At 59.0% G+C, this 17,282-nt stretch overlaps 2 protein-coding genes across 2 annotated transcripts; one reads left to right on the top strand and one right to left on the bottom strand.

Moving 5' to 3' along the window:
• Positions 1–109: 109 nt before the first annotated feature.
• Positions 110–8,837, top strand: LOC130260186 (protein CutA homolog). Its single transcript, XM_056505353.1, has 6 exons — positions 110–447; positions 3,323–3,471; positions 6,118–6,177; positions 7,286–7,331; positions 7,583–7,632; positions 8,075–8,837. The coding sequence occupies exons 1-6, from the start codon at positions 367–369 to the stop codon at positions 8,175–8,177; spliced, it is 489 nt and encodes a 162-aa protein (XP_056361328.1). The 5' UTR covers positions 110–366; the 3' UTR covers positions 8,178–8,837.
• A 96-nt stretch (positions 8,838–8,933) lies between these two features.
• On the bottom strand, positions 8,934–16,868 carry PHF19 (PHD finger protein 19). Its single transcript, XM_056505352.1, has 15 exons — positions 16,772–16,868; positions 14,937–15,113; positions 14,621–14,702; positions 14,423–14,518; positions 13,838–13,938; positions 13,605–13,753; positions 13,273–13,368; positions 12,997–13,065; positions 12,463–12,583; positions 12,026–12,093; positions 11,758–11,928; positions 11,617–11,686; positions 11,361–11,446; positions 11,158–11,253; positions 8,934–10,892 (listed from the first exon to the last, which is right to left on the bottom strand). The coding sequence occupies exons 2-15, from the start codon at positions 15,102–15,104 to the stop codon at positions 10,547–10,549; spliced, it is 1,719 nt and encodes a 572-aa protein (XP_056361327.1). The 5' UTR covers positions 15,105–15,113; positions 16,772–16,868; the 3' UTR covers positions 8,934–10,546.
• Between the last annotated feature and the right edge of the window lie 414 nt (positions 16,869–17,282).

Genomic DNA, 17,282 nt, shown 5'->3' with positions numbered 1-17,282 from the left:
ACCACAGCAAAGGTGATGAATGGCGTCAGCACATCCCGGAGCGCCGGGGGCGGCACTGGGAGGGTCCCAGTGCTTGTACTGGAGGAGAGCCTGGAATCCCAGCAGATGCTGGTGCGGGCAGCGCCGCAGCAGCACCGCGGGCCTGGGCACTTTTGGGGCGCCAATCCCCGGGACTTGTCCCCCAGCTCTGCAGGTGCCGAGGCTGGGGGCGGCAGGTGGGGACACCGCGCTGTCCCCTGTCCCGCAGCCCCGCAGCGGGCGGGCACTGCGAGGAAGGAGAGGAGGAGGAGGAGGAGAGGAGGAGTCAGTGCCGCCTGTCCAGCAGCGCTCCCGGCTCGGGCAGAGCAGGTGGAGGGGCCGCCGGCCATGGAGGGGCTGAGCCAGCGCTGCCCGCTGCCCCCCGCTGCCCAGGGCTGCCCCCGGCCCGGCCGCGGCACCGCGCTGCTGGTGAGTGGGGATGGACACGGGGCTGGGATGGGATGGACACGGGGATGGGATGGGGATGGACACCGGGCTGGATGGAGACAGGGATGGGTTGGACACGGGACTGGGATGGGATGGACAACCGGGCTGGGATGGGGATGGACACGGGGCTGGAATGGGATGGACATGGGGATGGGGGAATGGGATGGACATAGGGGTGGGATGGAGACAGGGATGGGATGGACACAAGGATAGGATGGACATGGGACTGGATGAACACAGGGATAGGATGGACACTGGGCTGGATGGAGGCAAGGGTTGAGATGGACACAGGGATGGGATGGGGATGGACATGGGACTGGGGTGGACACAGGACTGGATGGAGACAGGGATGAGATGGACACAGGGATGGGATGGACACAGGGATGGGATGGGGATGGACATGGGACTGGGGTGGACACAGGACTGGATGGAGGCAGGGATGAGATGGACACAGGGATGGGATGGACATGGGGCTGGGATAGACACAGGGCTAGATGGACACTGGGATGACATGGGAATGGACACAGGGCTGGGATGGACACAAGGATAGGATGGGCACAGATGGGATGGACACAAGAATGGGACTGGGATGGATACAGGGTTATGATGGACACATGGATGGGATGGACACAGGAACAGGATGGACACAAGGATAGGATGGACACAAGGATAGGATGGACACAGATGGGATGGACACAAGGATGGGATGGGATGGACACGGGCTGGGATGGGGATGCAGGACAAGGGACATTCCCTGAGGAGCACAACAGACACCAACCCACACCAAGCAGCCATACAAATATCTCTCTGTACCTTTATTCAAACCTCTCCCCAAAACAATCGTGCAGGAGGGGTGCACTCCCTGGATCTGCTGGGAGAGAAGCAAATTTTCAAGTTTTCTTATACTCAGCATCACCACAAGTTGTGTTCAAGTGGTGTTGCTCAGTTGGGGTCTTTTAACAGAGTCTCATCAAAGCTAGGCAAAAAGTCCCAGCATGGTGACTCTAAACCTAAAGATGTTTTTAGTTCACCAAAGCCAAAAGAAGTGTTGCAGAAATCTCAGTCTCTGCACTAAACTGGCATTTTGTTGCTTGGTGCTTTTCAGTGAAGTCCTTAAATCCTCACTGGGCTGGTTTCAGTTTGGTTCACTTCAGTATTTTGGCAATTATGAGTTTATCAGGTGGGAATCCTGACGTTTCACTCCTCTTTTGCACCATCCCTTGGCTAATACAATTATTCTGGAAAAAAAGGGGGGAAATCTTCCCTTCCATTAAAAAAAGGGGGGAAGACTGGAAAAAAACCAAGGTAATGTTCATGTTTGTACTAATATTCAATCACAAGTGGTCCTGAGGATTTCCTCATCACGTGCATGTACATCTTACAAGAAGATTAATGATCAGCAGGCTGAACAGGTTGGATGTTTGGTTTTTTTTCTGAGCAAGGAGCATGATTACATTTTAATCTGGAAAAATAGGTACACCAGCATATCTCTGTTTGGCTTGTAGCTCACTGAGTAGCTTCTGGGATTTGTTGTATAATATTTGTTAAATGGCTTAGTGGGGAAAAAAGAGTGCAGAAGGAGCTCTAAAAATTATGATGAGAAGTCTTGTGGTAACAAAGAATATTTCCTCAAATGGATTGGGAAAGAGGAGACAAGCAATACAGCACATCAGTCATTTTCCAAATGGGAAAGAGCTCCTGGCTTTGTGGTGACAAGAGAGATTTTTAATTCAATTAAAAAAAAAAAACATTTAAAAAGATATTTCTACACTAGTGCTATAATGGCAGGTTTTGCAGAGGACAAAGGAGGGAAATAAGGGGGCAAAAGGAATATATTCTTAGTCTCATAAGCATTTTTAAAAATCACTGTAGCTGAATCAGGGCCAGATGCTGTTTACATCAAAAACAAAACAAAAGACAAAGGGAAAGTGCTGCAGCCCGGAATGGCACCATCTTTCAGCTGCTCCTCAGCACTCCAAATTAACCTCCCCATTCCCACAGCATCCCCACTGGGGGTGATAATTATAATGATATATTTTTGGGAGGCTGTTGATGGTGTGTGAGCACAAACAGTGAAGGGGCTTGCCAGGAATAGCAGCTCCTGCACAGCAAACCCCACTTGTTGCTGCTGCTGTGCCACGGGCAGAGCTTTGGTGTTTGTGCAGCCCTGCAGGCCTGGGTTGTGCACACCGAGATTTCTGTGCCACACAGAATTCACTCTGCTTTTAGTAGCAGATAATTAGGATGAGATGAATTCCAAACCTGCCTGAAGTCTGGCTGTGAGGCTGGAGCGTGGTCTGGCTGTGCTGCACAGAGCTGTGGCAGAGGAGAGCTCGACAGGGCAGGATGGAAATTCCCCAGGAGGGCAGAGGGTCCTGTCCCCCTGTTTCCCAGAGGGATGGACACACCTCACCCCTGGCACAGGGCTAAAGGATGGCTACAGATGAGTCCTGAGCAGGAGAGATGTGCTGGGTGTGGGAGCCATTCCCTTCTTGCTCTTTTTTTTGCACTAGAAACCGAGACATTCCATATCTTACCTCTTTATTCTTCTTGAGAAAGCCAGTCCTGGTGCTGGGGTTGGGTGGTGGGGTCTGTAACCCCCATTAGTCTGGGGGTGACCTCCCACAGTGGAGGCCTGGGCACCCCTGGGCTGATCCAGCCTCAAAGCTGCCCCTCTCCTGCCCTGAGATTGGCCTTCTGGAGGGGCATGAATCCCCCCAGGAGCAGGTTCTCCCCTTCATTTAATTTGCCAGCTTCCTGCCATGTTGAGAGAAGCCTGGCAATGTCCCCACAGGCAATGCAATGCAGTTCCCAAAGGCAGAGTGCAGCTCCCATGACCCCTGGTGCTGTCTCCCAGGTGCTGACCCTGCTGGTGCTGATGTACCCCCTGCTCCAGGGCCTGGCTGTGCAGCTGCACTCGGCTCTCACGGGCAGCTACATCCCAGGGACTCACTCCATCGCCCTCATTGCCTGCCTCAACGAGCACGTGGCCCGGGACATCGCCAGGTACGGCCCTCCCTGCTGCAGGGCTCCCAAACTGCAGACAGCTGGGTGTCCCCTGGCCCTCTGTGCGGTGCATTTCCAGGGGGCGAGGCCCTGGCACAGAGCAGCTCTGGCTGCCCCATCTCTGGAAGGTGTCTCTGCTCGTGGCAGGGGTGAAGTGACATAAAATTTCAGTTCCCTCCCAACCCAAACCATTCTGGGATTCTGTGATACCCAAGCAATGCTCCTTTCCACTGACTCTGTATCACACCCCCCTTGCCTGCTCTGTCCCGAGGAAAGCTGACATTTGCCTCTGAAGTCAATGCCATGGAAACAGTAGCAATTCTCTATTTATTTCACTGCCTTGCATATTCAAGACCCATTTTCGTGACCCTGAATTTCTGGGTTCTCAGATGGATTAAGCTCCAATCTGATGTTCTCTGATTTGCCACAGTCTTTATTCCTCTCTAGAACAACAGACACAACAAAATGTCAGGAGGGATATTTATAGAGAGGGACAAAGCACAGTGTTCTGACATGAAAATAAAGGGGTCCACAACAAATACTTGTGAGGTGCCACTCTGCTCAGCTGGCAAACTTCAGGGAATGAGGGCTCTTCCTTGATTTTTTCCTTCTTCTGTTTTAATATATGAGATACTCTGTGTGATATTTTGCATGCAGAGTTTTTTTCTGTCAGTCCCTGACTCAATGGATGGTCTGTTCAAAGAACTGAACCCGTGTTGACTGGGGAAATGTTTATGATGGACCGTGAAGTTTCCTGCAACACCTCCTGCGCTGTTTTCCTGCTGCCCTGCTGCTGCCAAAACCCCTCCATCTCCAGCAAAGTGCTCCCAAACATGTTCAGGAACTGACAGGCTACTGAAAGGGAGTTTGTGTCACCTTAAATACTGCAACTGTAGTAAGAAATTCAAATAGAATTATGTCTGCACTGCTCGATGTCTTCTAAAAAAAGAGGAGTGACTGTACCTGGTGAAAAGAGCCTCAGTTCCTGGAAATGCCTCATCCTAACAGCTTTGCAAATGCTTTCCACCCTTTGTTCCTCATCTTGCAGGGAAGGGAGAGGAGATAAATCACTCCCCCTCGCTGAGATATGTGTACTTTGGTTGTGGTTTTACTGGTGGGGTAATTATTCCTTTGTTCTGGAACTGGGAGCAATGAGCCCTGGTGGCAGGGGATGACACAGGGCTTCTACACTCATTTCCCCCATTCCTTTTTCCTGTGCTGTCATGTTTATTCTTCCTTTGCACAGTTTAGGGGAACACTCAGATCAGTCTGCAAGGAAACTTTCCACTGATTTAAGGAAAAGGGGTTCAAGCTTTGGGAAAAAAAAAGAAAAGCTGCAGGAAGAATTCAGCATCTCAAAACCTTCTTGCCTGTCCTGGGAGGAGCTGACCCCCTTGGCTGGGTGCTGTGGCCACTGCACCTCACCCAACTTGCCCAGCACCCCTCCAGCCCCCACTGCCACCTTAGATTTGTGCTTATCATTTTCTTTGCTTTTCTTCTTATTAATATTTAATCTGTCTCACTTCAGGGCCCAGAGTGAGGCACAGACAAAGGAACACACAATTATGTGCCCAAGCCAGAGCTATCATGTATTATGCAGACATTTTCCACAGATCACATTCAGCTCCTTACAATGTTCTCTGTTCCCCTGGTGGCCTCTTGTTGCTGCTCAGCTTGCTGGGACAAAGTTCAGGATCTCAGTTTATTGGGACAGAGCACTGAAACCAAAAGGTTCCTGTGCTGAAGGGACTTGCAAGTTGCAGGCAGCAAATCCAGACTGATTTGTGCCATGTGTGACACGACAGGCACAGCAGGGATGGCTCTGCTCGTGCTGCTGCACTCTGTTGGTCTAAAGATTAACTCAAGATGCTCCATGAGTATTAAATGCCTGGAACTGCCTACACATGGTGAGAGCAAGCAAGCCTGAGCCTCCTGGGGTGCTTCTCCTCCCCAGCCATGGTCCCCCCAAGCCAGTGTTAGAGAAACCCAAAGGTGGAGTCACCTGAAGGGATGGCTGGCACCTCCAGGAGAAGGGCCAGGCACTGCTCTGTTCACAAAACACAACATTTGCCCCCTTTCTTCTAAAAATCCTCCCTGAGATTGCTCCAGTGCTCTGTCATCTCTGCAGTGTCACTTCCCCCTGAGCAGCTCTGCAATAACAAACCAGCCCACAACTCACAGAGGCAGCCAGAGGGAAGGAATTTACTTGGGCCTCAGATTTCTAGGACGTTTTGGGCTGGAAAACCTTGATGTTGTTGATTTTAGAAGATGCACATTTGGGAGGGAGGGGCAGAGTTGGACAGTGGCAAACCCCTTCCCATCCTTCCCTGGGTTCTTGTGGTCCCACGGTTCAGTCAGGGGCACAGGGCTGGCACTGGGCAGGTCCTCCAGGCCAGGGCCAACACCCAAAGTCCCTCCTCTGCACAGGGAGGGTCCCAGAGCCCTGCCAGGAGGGCCTGATCTGAAGTGTCCCCACCCAAAGTTCACCTTTGCCTCTGTTTTCTCAGGGTAATAAGTAACCCAAAATTCCATGTCTCCAATGTCAGAGCTGCTGCTGGCAGTCCTGGGCAGCACAAGGGAATGTCCCCAAGGCTGGGGGTGAGCACTGAGCTGGGCTGGCACTGAGTCCCCTCCTGTCTCCCCCAGGGCCATCATGGATAAGAAACTGGCTGCCTACGTGAACATCCTGCCCAAGAGCTCGGCCCTGTAAGTCAGGCTGGATATTCCCCAATGGAGGAGGCAAAGCAGGGAGGGAAGGAGGGGATGGACACAGGCCTCAGTTTCTAGAAAGCTGCTGGTTCTGTTTGTTGTTGCAGATGGGGATGAGTCTCACCCTGTTTGGAGCTCATTGGGCACTGCAGATGCTCTGACTGCCCATAGGGATCATTCATTTGTTGGTTACTTGGCTGCACAGACATCCAGCAATTTGGAGTTTATGGTCCTGAGGACGTGGTGCCTGTTATTAGAGGCTCTAAAAAGCAGCCAAGATAGGGACCAGAAAAGGCCTTTACAAAATTAATCAGCTTTTTCAGGCAGGAAGAACAGCAGGTCTGACCTTGGAACAGGCCCAGCCCTGCTCTGCAGGTGTTCTCAGCTGTCCATGCAAAGGGGCTGCACTTGTTAGAGAGCTTCAAGAGCAAAACCCCAACAGAGCTTTTCCTCATAAAAACACCCTGGCAGAAGTGAGGAGCAGATCCCACCACAGTTCCCTCAGGAGGGGCTGCCCACAGTGCACCCCCATATCCAGCAATGCCCTTCTTCCCCTTATCCCTCCCTACCCCTTATGATTTCCTACAAACCCCAGCAGCTGGAGCAGAGCTGCTCCTGCCCAGCCCTGGCAGCTCCAGCTGGGTCCTGCTCCGTGCCCGCTCAGGAGACACGGCGACGCCTCGAGCCCTCCTGCAGCAGGAGCCCTGCAGGCAGATGAGATCAGAACGGGCTCCTGGCAGCTGAAATGTTTTGAAAGGTCATATCTGACTCATGAGAAGTGCAGCTCCTCTCCTGCAGGGAAAGAGAGGAAGAAAGCTCAGCCTCCCAGCCACGATCCCTGCAGGCACTCAGAGCAGGGCCACTACCACAGGACACCCCAGTCCCAGGGAATTTGCCCTGCCAGTCCCCCTGGGCAAATTCTCTGGTCCATAAATCTGGGGTGCTCACCCACGTGCTCAGCAATTTTGGAGCCATCAATGCTTCTTGAACCCTTTGTAAAGAAATGGCCACGTGCAAAAAGCACCAAGCAGGAAAAGTAACCCGAGGGTTGGCATGGCTGCAGCCAGAGCTGGATTTTCTGATGCTGCCTTTCTTTTAAATCCAGGTATTTCTGGAAAGGGGAACTGGAAGAATCCACTGAAATACTGCTGGTAAGTGATCATTCCTTATAGCACAAACATCCCTGTTGCAAACAGCCCCAGCTGAAAGGGGCTGCAGGGAGGTTTGGGGAGGGTGGCACCACCTGCTGGGTTTGGGAACATCCCCCCGGGCAGCTGAGGGGGCTGGAAAGAGCTCCTGTCACACCCCTGGCTCTGCTGGGTGGGGCTGTGGAACTGCGCATGGGGTCCCTCCATCCCTTCACCTCTCCCTTGGTGTTTGTTTGGTTTTTTACTCTCCACAGCTGGTGAAAACAAGGACATCCAAAATCAGGGAATTGTCCAACTATGTCAGGTGAGGCTCTGGCTCCACAGCAGCACTGGGTGTCCCATTCAAGGTAGGCTGTCACCTCCTGTCCAGCTTTGGGAGCTCTTCCACTCAGGGGGGTTAAGTGCTCCTGCTGTATCTTATAATCCAGAAAACCCCAAAGATGGCATCAGCAACAAGGAAAAGGTGGCAGAAATATCAACTGCTGGGCTTCACCCAGCCCACCATTGGAGGGGGATTCTCCTCCTCACACAGTTATTCCCTGACAGGATTTCCTGCATTTCCCGAGAGGGGAGCACGCTCAGCTTTGGGCCAGGCAGTCTGTGGTAAAGCCCAAACTCAAAGCAGAATTCCCAGGTGGCAGAAAGAAGCTGCGGGCGCTTTGAAGCGCGGGGGGCGCGGGGCAGCGCCGGGGCTCCCTGCGGGGCTGGCGCTGACTGCGCTCCTCCTCCGCCTGCTTCCACTCCAGATCCATCCATCCCTTTGAAATCCCCGAGATCATCAGCCTGCCTATCGACCAAGGAAACCCGCTCTACCTGCAATGGATCGCGGAGAACGTCCCGCGGGACTGAGCAGCGCTGAGCGCAGCTCATTTTTGGGGGGACCGGGACCCTGCTGAGCTGCGCGGAGGCAGCTTTTACCTTCTGGGGTTTGCTGTGACACAGGAGCTCGGGACTGGGAAACCTCCCCTCCCCGGCCTGCCCCGGGAGCTGCAGGCTGAGCTGGGGATGAGGATGCGCGGAGATGCTCCTGTCGCGACACTCGGGGCTCCTCAGGCTGTCAGCAGCGGTGACCTGGGAGTGCCGTGTGTCCCCACAGGCAGCCCTGCAGCCTGCCTGGCCCCCCATCCCTGCAGGATGTGGCCGGGCACCCCCCGCCTCCCCTGGAGCGCTGCGGAGTCCAAGGAAGCAGCAAACAGCAGCAAACGCGGCGAGGACCCAGCAGGAGCCACCAGCAGCAGATTCTGGGCTGTCACTAAGGGCTGGGGCACATCCACGGCCAGCTCAGGGAGCCCAGGTGCCACAGGAGCACGGCACTGCCCTGGCCCTGCATCCCACCCCTACCTGAGCAGAGGCTTTCTGCCCTGCCAAGCTGAACCTTGTAAAAAAGATCCTTCTGTTAATGGTTTATAGGATATACCTTCTGGAACGTTTTTTATGTTATTTATGTGACTGGGAAGAGAATAAACAGGAGAGTTTCTTACCTGGGCAGGCTGTCATGCTCACAGCTGGGCAGGAGGAAGGGGCTGTCCTGGGTTTGCCCACCTCACCTGGCACAGAACACACTGGGCATCCCAACTCAATAATCCTCACACTACAGAAAAACAGTGACTTTGAAAAACTCCCACTTTTTAATTGTACATCAGACATATTAATTACAACTTGGGTATAACGAGAGTTGCTTACAAGCAGCAACCTGAACTCAGAAATCAGAAGGTGCACAGAGTTGTTATAACCTCTATTACAGCGAATGCAAAATATACTCTGCAACAAAAGTACTTTTAAAGGCTCCACATTCAATTCTCTGCAAGAAGCCAGGAGAGGAGGAGAGGGAACAGAGAGGGAGCAGAGAGGAGCCAGGGCCACATCCTGAGGGTGCTTCCACAAGTGTGATGTGCATTGGCACATCCCACAGGCATTACCCTGCTCAGCCCTGGCACAGCTCTGGGCAGCCCCTTGGAAGGGCTCCATAGGCACTGAGAAAGGGAAATATTTGAAGTGATCCTTCAAGGACAAAGCTAAGGCAGGACAGGGATTTCTCCAGCTGCTGGACCCCTCCCTGCCAGGGATGGGGGGACCTCCCAAAAGGATGAGCTGAGATCCCACAAGCACAGGTAGGACAGGACCCCACAGCCCAGCATGGGACAGCCACGGTGAGATGGGGGAGAGGTGAGGAGAACATTAAAAATATCTCTCTCTCTCTCTCTCTAAAAGAAAAAAAATCTAATACATCTATCTGATATTGGAATATTTTTTAAAAACTGCTCTGCTCCTGCCCAAGCTGCAGTATTGCTTTGTTAAAGGAGGGGGTTGCTCCTCCTCTCCTGCAGACAGATCAAGCCCAGTGCTCACAAACATCACCATGAGAGAGGCACAGCCAGGAGGTCACAGGGATGGCCACAGGGACCCTGGTACAGCCCCTTACCCCTGCCCCCACTGTCCTCTTCAGCCTTTTTTGGTTTGTCTGCTGGTTTGGCACATTTGGGATGAAGATTCCTGTAGAAGCAAAGGCCTTGGGCCCCAGTCTGTGAAGTGCCCATGGTGGTTTTAAGGCAAAGGAGGATTTTTTGGATGATCTCCTCCAAGACCATGATTGTCAGAACAGGGAAATGAAGCTGGTGCAGCACCACACACAGTCCAGGTTGAGGGGTGAGAGCACATCTGCCCCATGGCTGCAACAGCCACAGTGGGCTGGTTTTGGGGCATTTTCTTCTCATATAAAACAACCCACATTCCTTTAATGAATTGATTCAGGATGAGGTGGAAAACCCCGAGAGCTGTCCCCAGGGCACAGGGACGAGCTGTGAGAGCCCAGGGATGAGGAGGGGTTTGTGTTTCGGCAGCAGGACCCCCTCGAGGCTGCTCAGCCAGGCTGGGACGCCAGGATGAGCCAGGATGAGCCACGCTGTGCCAGGCACAGACCGAGGTCCCTGTGTGAGCAGGGTGTGGGGGGCCCCCACAGCAGCTGCTCCAGCTGGGGATCCTTCTGCTCTGAGCAGCACCAGCCTCCATCACTGCACAAACACAGCCAAGGAACTAAAAATTGTTAACATTAAAAAAATAGAATGTCAAAAAATAGAATGTCAGGGCTTCAGGTTTCATTCCTGGGCAGCACTGCCGGCCGGGGGAGGCACCAGCCCCTCTCCAGTGCCTCACGGGCTTCCCCAGCAGCCCGATCTCCTCCGCTTTGGCTCCGGGAGAGGTTCGGGGGCTGGCGGGGCTCAGTAGGGGGTGGTGCCTTCCCACTCCACCAGGTACTGCACCTTCCCCTCCAGCGTCACCCGCCGCGCCAGCACCTGGTACTTCTCGCCGCACACCAGCCGGCCCGCGGCCCCGAAGTAGCTGCTGATGGACGACTTGAGGTGGGACAGCGAGGAATCGTCCTCGCTGATGCTCTCGAAGGTGTGGCTGTCGATGCCGCCGTCGGGGCGCTCGGGGCCGGCCGCTGCCTCGCTGCCCTCGGGGGTGGCCGTGGGGCGCCCGCCCAGCTCGCCCCCTCTCCTCTTGGCCCCCGAGGCGTAGGCTGGCGCTGCCAGCTTGCGCTTGCGGCTGCCCACGGTCCTGCGGCTGCGGGGAGGGCACGGGGCAGCGGTGAGGGCAGCACCCAAAAGGTGCCACCCCCCCGTGCTGGCCTCTGCCGGCGATTTGGGGGAGCCCAGCAAGGACCGACGGCTCCGATCCTTGTGCTGCTATGGGACCCCCCCAGCCCGTTTTGGGACAGGGGGAGGAAAAGTTCCCTAGGGTGGGACATGAAGAAGGGAGACCCAGGCCCGGGTCCCCCTGGCCGTGCGACCAGCACCCCTCCAGAAGGGGAAAGGGGCACAGTCCTCACCTGGACTCGTAGGAAAGGCTCGTGGTGGCCGAGCCTGAGGTGCTGGTGGCATCTGTGGAGTCCACATCCGATAGGAAAGTCTGTCCTGAGCTGGCACTGTGGACGGGACAGGGTGGGATGGGACAGGCTGGGACCCAGCATCGCCCCCAGCCTGGCACAAGCAGCACTCCTGGCCCCCCACACCCCTACTCAGCTGCACGGACCTTTTCAGGCTCTGGATCTCATCCAGAGTGAAGTCGAAGATGCTGGCCAGGTGATGATTGGTGCTCCAGGCCGAGGTGAAGTCACTCTGTCACAAAAACAAGCTCACTCCTCACCGCCTGGCACAGGGGTGCCGCCCACACCCCAGCACTGGCACCCTCTGCCCTGGGCACTGAACGCTCCCCGGAGCTGCCAGGAGGAGCTTGCCCAGGCTGGGCAGTGCCCCTGGCTGCAGAGGGGAGGGGGCGCAGGACTCACGCTGGGAATGGCATCCTCCAGCAGGAACTTGGCCCTCTTGCGCCGCGCTCGCCGCTTCTGCTGCTGCAGGCTGCAAACAGGGCGTGAGGGGGGCGCGGGCGGGGGGGCTGCTGCGGGAGTGTCCGGGGATCGGCCCCTCACCTGTCCTTATGGGCGTATTTGCTTTTCCCCCCCTTCTTCAGCTCGCTGGAGCTGCTCTCTCCCTCGCCGGGCGCTTTCTCCGGCAGCACCTTGCTGGGGGGGTTCGGGGGGACGCGGATCCGCAGGCGGAAGATGCATTTCTTCTTCTTTATCTCCTTCCCGCACAGAAACCTGGGCGGCGGAGGGGCGGGGAGGGAGCAGCGCTCAGCCGGGCTGGCTCGGGAGCATCCTGCATCCCAGCCTGCGGCCGGACCCCGGCCGGACCCACCTGCTTTTGTAGCTGTTGAGGGCGTTGAGGAGGTGGGGGCCGCGCTCGGAGATGGGGGTGCCCGTGAGCTGCGGGACAGGGGGGCAGGCAGGGCTCAGTGCCCGCTGTGGTTATGCAAAATCCAAACAGACGGGGGAACCCGAACTCCGGCTTTCAGCTCCGGGGAAGGAGGGAGGGAAGGAGCCAAGGCCTGGCAGAGCCACCCGGGTCTGGCACTCCCTGTCCCGCCCCGGGGGCAGGTTTCCAGCACGCCCCGCTGTGCGCGCTTCTCCCAGCTCTAGCTCCCACCGGGAAAGGTGTCGGGTCCGACACTCCAACAAGGGAAATCCCAGCGCAGAGGAAGGGGATTGAGCTCCATGCTGAGTGCTGCACAAGCTGGGGGTACATTCCTCACTCCCACGGCTGCTCTCCAGCCCAAGCCCGGGGTGTGTTTGTACCTTCCCGAGCTGCAGAGGGTCCCAGTGGTGGTTCACAAAGGCCAAGATCTCCTCGAAGTCAAAGTACTTCTTCTTGCTCTGCACACCCAGGTTGTAGAGGGCCAGATGAACTATGTCCACCCTGCAGCAAAGAGGGGTCAGCAGCCCTGGCAGGATGGTGCCACCACCATGCCCTGCTCTGCCAGCACCACCACAGCTCCCAGGTCCCCCCAAACCCACCCCTGAAACCTTCCCACACTTCACAGGGGAAGCAGCCCAGCTCAGAGGTGTATCCCACGGCCAGGACGGCATCCCTGGAGCTTTGGGAAGAGGTGGGACACTGCCTGCAGCTGGGAGAAAACCCAAACACACAATCCTAGAATGCTTTGTGTTGGAAGGGGGTTTAAAAATCATCCAGTCCCACCCCCTTCCATGGCATGGACACCTTGCACTAGACCAGGCTGCTCCAAGCCCTGTCCAGCCTGGTCTTGAGCATCTCCAGGATGGTTTCAGAGCCACCTGGGCACATTCCAAATTTCACATTCCGTTTCTTACCATCTCAAGGGCAGGCGCTTGATGTATTCTGGTCCCTGGTTGCACACAGAGCAGAAAAACACATAGAACCTGGAAAACATCAGGGAAAATGCTGGGAGTGAGGATCATCCATCCAGGGACGGGCCATGTGGGACAGTGCCAACAGTGACAGCAAGGCAGGGAGGAGTGGGGCTGTGTGGAGCTCTGATCCACGCCGGTGTCAGACAGATCAGACACTCAGCTGGGACGTGCCCACCGCCCCGGGGAGGCGTCTCAGCAAAGCCCAGAGGGTCGTACCGGTCTCCGAACATCATGGGGTCGCTGAGGCACTGGGTGCAGGCTTCATGGAACCACTGCCGGCAGCGGTAGCACTGCAGCATCTTCAGGTACCACCTGGGCAGGGACAGGAGGTGACAGTGAGGGCAGCGTGTGGCAGCCACTGCCCCAGTGCCCCCAGACACAGACCCCCAACCAGGGAGAGAAATCTGTCCCTGACGACAGAGGCAGCTTGGGGAGCAAAGCCGCTGGCCCAGGGCAGTGCCCTGCAGGTCTGAGACCGAACATCCCCGCCCTGATCCCATCTTCCTGATCCCCACAAAACCAATCACGACACCGGGGCAGGGCCTTACTCTCCGGGGCCCCCGCAGTAGCAGTAGCACTGCTGCTGGTTGGTGCGGTGTGGGGAGTCCCACTCCAGCAGCTCGGGGTTGTAGGACAGCACCATCTTCACGGCTTGCAGCGTCCTGGCAATGGCTCCTTTCTTCAGGGCACCCCCTTTCTGTGGGGGCCACAGGGAAGGGGTCAGCACAGCCACAGGGACGGGCAGCACACGGAGCCGGGAACCCGGGGCGGCCTCACTCACCCGCACTGCCAGGGCGAAAATGCAGCGGCGGCAGAACCACGGCGTCCCCAGCGGGCCCTCGCCACCGCTCGCCACCGGGATGTGGCACTGCTGGTGATAACCTGGGGAGGGCTCGGCATCAGAGCCCGCGGTGGGCACGGCAGAGCCAAGGATGGGCACGGCAGAGCCGGGGGTGGGGACGGCAGAGCCAAGGATGGGCACGGCAGAGCCGGGGTGGGCACGGCAGAGCCGGGGGTGGGCACGGCAGAGCCCGGGGTGGGCACGGCAGAGCTGAGGGTGGGCACGGCAGAGCCGGGGGTGGGCACGGCAGAGCCAAGGATGGGCACGGCAGAGCCGGGGTGGGGACGGCAGAGCCGAGGATGGGCATGGCACAGCTGAGGGTGGGCACGGCAGAGCCAAGGATGGGCACGGCAGAGCCGGGGGTGGGCACGGCAGAGCCGGGGTGGGCACGGCAGAGCCGAGGATGGGCACGGCAGAGCCGAGGATGGGCACGGCAGAGCCGGGGTGGGCACGGCAGAGCCCGGGGTGGGCACGGCAGAGCAGGGATGGACACGGCAGAGCCCAGGGTGCGACACCCACACTCACCCAGCCCGCACTTCCCGCAGATGAGGATTTCGTTCCTGGGGCCCGACTTCTTGCCCAGGCAGATGCTGCACTTGGGCTCCTCCCCCGGGACACCGGCTGTGGGACGAGGGTGACACAGGTGGCACAGCCGCGTCCCCGTGCTGCTGGGGAGTGTCCCACAGCACGGCAGCGGGAAAGGGAGGCTGGGACAACACTCACCATGCTGGATGTCCTTCCAGAGGACCCAGTACTTGGAGTTATCCTCAAAGGTGACGAGGCAGCTCTGCTTGGAGCCGCTCACCTGCCAGAAGAGAGCAGAAGAACGGTGGAGGGTCAGCTCCCATCCCATTCCCGGTTTTCCTTGGGGCCTGATCCTGTCTCTCGGGGCTGCGGGCAGCCAGGTTTGGGGCGATACACCCCGGGGCAGGAAATCAACCCAAAACGCGCTGCTGCCCAAAGGCACATCGCAGCCAGGGAATGGCACCGGCTCCGCTCCATCTCGGGCTCCCCCGCTCCCCCGTGGTGCCCACGTTACCCTCTTGATCTTGCCGAGGTAGTAGAGCCCGTCTGTCCAGCGGCACAGCACGTACTGCCCCTCGCTCAGCCGCACCATCAGCTCCCGGCAGCCGCCGCCCCTGCGCGCCGAGCCCGGCTGGGCCGCGCACACATCGCGGATCAGGGGGCTCAGCTCCGCGCTCTCCATCGGCAGAGCCTGCAGGGGACACACGCGCTGTCACCTCTCGGCACAGCCGGGCGCAGCATCCCTGAGCGTTTTGCCTGGCAGGACCGAGGCTGGAGCTGGCTCAGCCTCACCAGCAGGGGCTCAGGACACTGCGCAACAGATGAGACGGTTCCTTTCCACGAAATCCAGGGAGCAGCCAAAACCTTCGCTACTGCTGTACAAGAGGGAATTAACCCCCGAGAGGCTCCCACAGCGCTGGGACACGCCACAAGTCCGCATGGTTCAGTTTTGGGAAGGGGCACATAAGGAATAAAAGCTTTAAATTGACTGTGATTTTAAAATCGCAATTTCCGCGCAGTTTTGTGGGCTCCCAAACCACCGGGACTGCTGCAGGAGCAGGGATGTGCCAGCACCACCCACAGCGAGCGAATCCGGGCGGCCAAATGTCACCGCCACGAGGTTTGGGGTGCAGGAGGCAAAGAACCACCCACAGCAGAGCTGCGATCCCGAAGAACACCACGGAAACGCCTTGGAAGGGACTTATCTCCCTTGGTGCTCCCGTCACGGCCTCACGGCACCACGCGTGTCCCGGCGCCGCGGATCGCCCCCTCCGCCCTGCCCCTGCCATCCACGAGGACTCTCCCTCTCCCCGAGAGCCCTGCACGGGCAGAGCGCTCGCACCCACGGCAAAGCCCGGCAAAGCTCCCGAGCCGCGACACGTCCCGGCAGCGACACCCGCGGGGTCCCCGCGTGGGAGCGGGTCCGAGCGCGGGGCAGCTCCGCTCCGCTCCAGCACACCCCGCACACCCCGCACACCCCGCACACCCCGCACACCCCGCACATCCCGCACATCCCGCACACCCCACACAGCCCTTACACCCCGCACAGCCCTTACACCCCGCACACCCCGCACATCCCGTACACCCCGCACACCCCGCACACCCCGCACACCCCGCACACCCCGCACATCCCGCACAGCCCCACACCCCGCACACCCCGCACACCCCGCACACCCCGCACAGCCCTTACACCCCGCACAGCCCTTCCCCCCCGCACATCCCGTACACCCCGCACACCCCGCACACCCCGCACACCCCGCACACCCCGCACACCCCGCACACCCCGCACACCCCGCACATCCCGCACAGCCCTTACTTACACCCCGCACACCCCGCACACCCCGCACACCCCGCACACCCCGCACACCCCGCACATCCCGTACACCCCGCACACCCCGCACATCCCGCACACCCCGCACATCCCGCACACCTCGCACATCCCGCACACCCCGCACACCCCGCACAGCCCTTACACCCCGCACACCCCGCACACCCCGCACATCCCGCACAGCCCGCACACTCCGCGGGGCTCCCGGACATCCCGCACATTCCGCACACCCCGCACACCCCGCACACTCCGCGCCTCCCGCCGCCCCCGCAGCCCCGCGCTCTCCCCCGGCCCCGCGCACACGTGTGGAGCGCCCACGCCGCTCCCGTGCCGGGCAGCGGGACCGGAGCGCCCGGCCCCGGTGGCACCTGCCCCGCGAGCGGCGGCCGCGGCCCCGCCGCCATTGGCTCATTCAAAGGCGGCCGCGGCGCCGTCCGTCTGTCTGTCTGTCCGTCCGCCCGCCCGCCCGTCCCGCCCGTCCCGCCCGCCGCCCCGGAGCGCGGGGCCGGCGCCGCCCTTACCGCGGGGCCCGGGGCGCTCAGCGGGCGCTCGGGGCGCGGGCCCGGGGGGCTGCGGGGCGCGGCGGGGGCCGGGCGCGGGGCGCCATCTTCCCGCGCTTCCCCCGCGCTCCCGCCGGCATTGACGTCCCGGTTATGCAATTAGCGGGGCCGCCCCCGCCGCCTCCCACGGGTCCGGTCCCACCGCAGCGCAGCGCAGCGCATCCCCGCGGCACCCACCGGCACCGCACGGGCCGGACCCGCACGGCACTGCACGGCAGCCGCCGGCACCGACCGACCCGCGCGGACCGAACCGGACCCACTGGCACCGACCCACTGGTGTGACACGGACCGGCAGCGACCGGACTGGCAGCGACCCATCGGCAGCCACCGACGAGCACGGGCTGCCATCGATAGGAACCGAGCGGATCGGACCGGCAGGGCACATCCCGGCTCGGCACATCCCGGCTCGGCCCTGCCCAGTGCTCCGGAGAGCGCAGGCGGCATCCCCGGGGCCAGGACGGGGCACCCAGGG

The sequence above is a fragment of the Oenanthe melanoleuca genome, chromosome 17 (assembly GCF_029582105.1).
Source record: "Oenanthe melanoleuca isolate GR-GAL-2019-014 chromosome 17, OMel1.0, whole genome shotgun sequence".
Classification (NCBI taxonomy): Eukaryota; Metazoa; Chordata; class Aves; order Passeriformes; family Muscicapidae; genus Oenanthe; species Oenanthe melanoleuca.
This window is presented reverse-complemented; position numbering and strand designations above follow the sequence as displayed.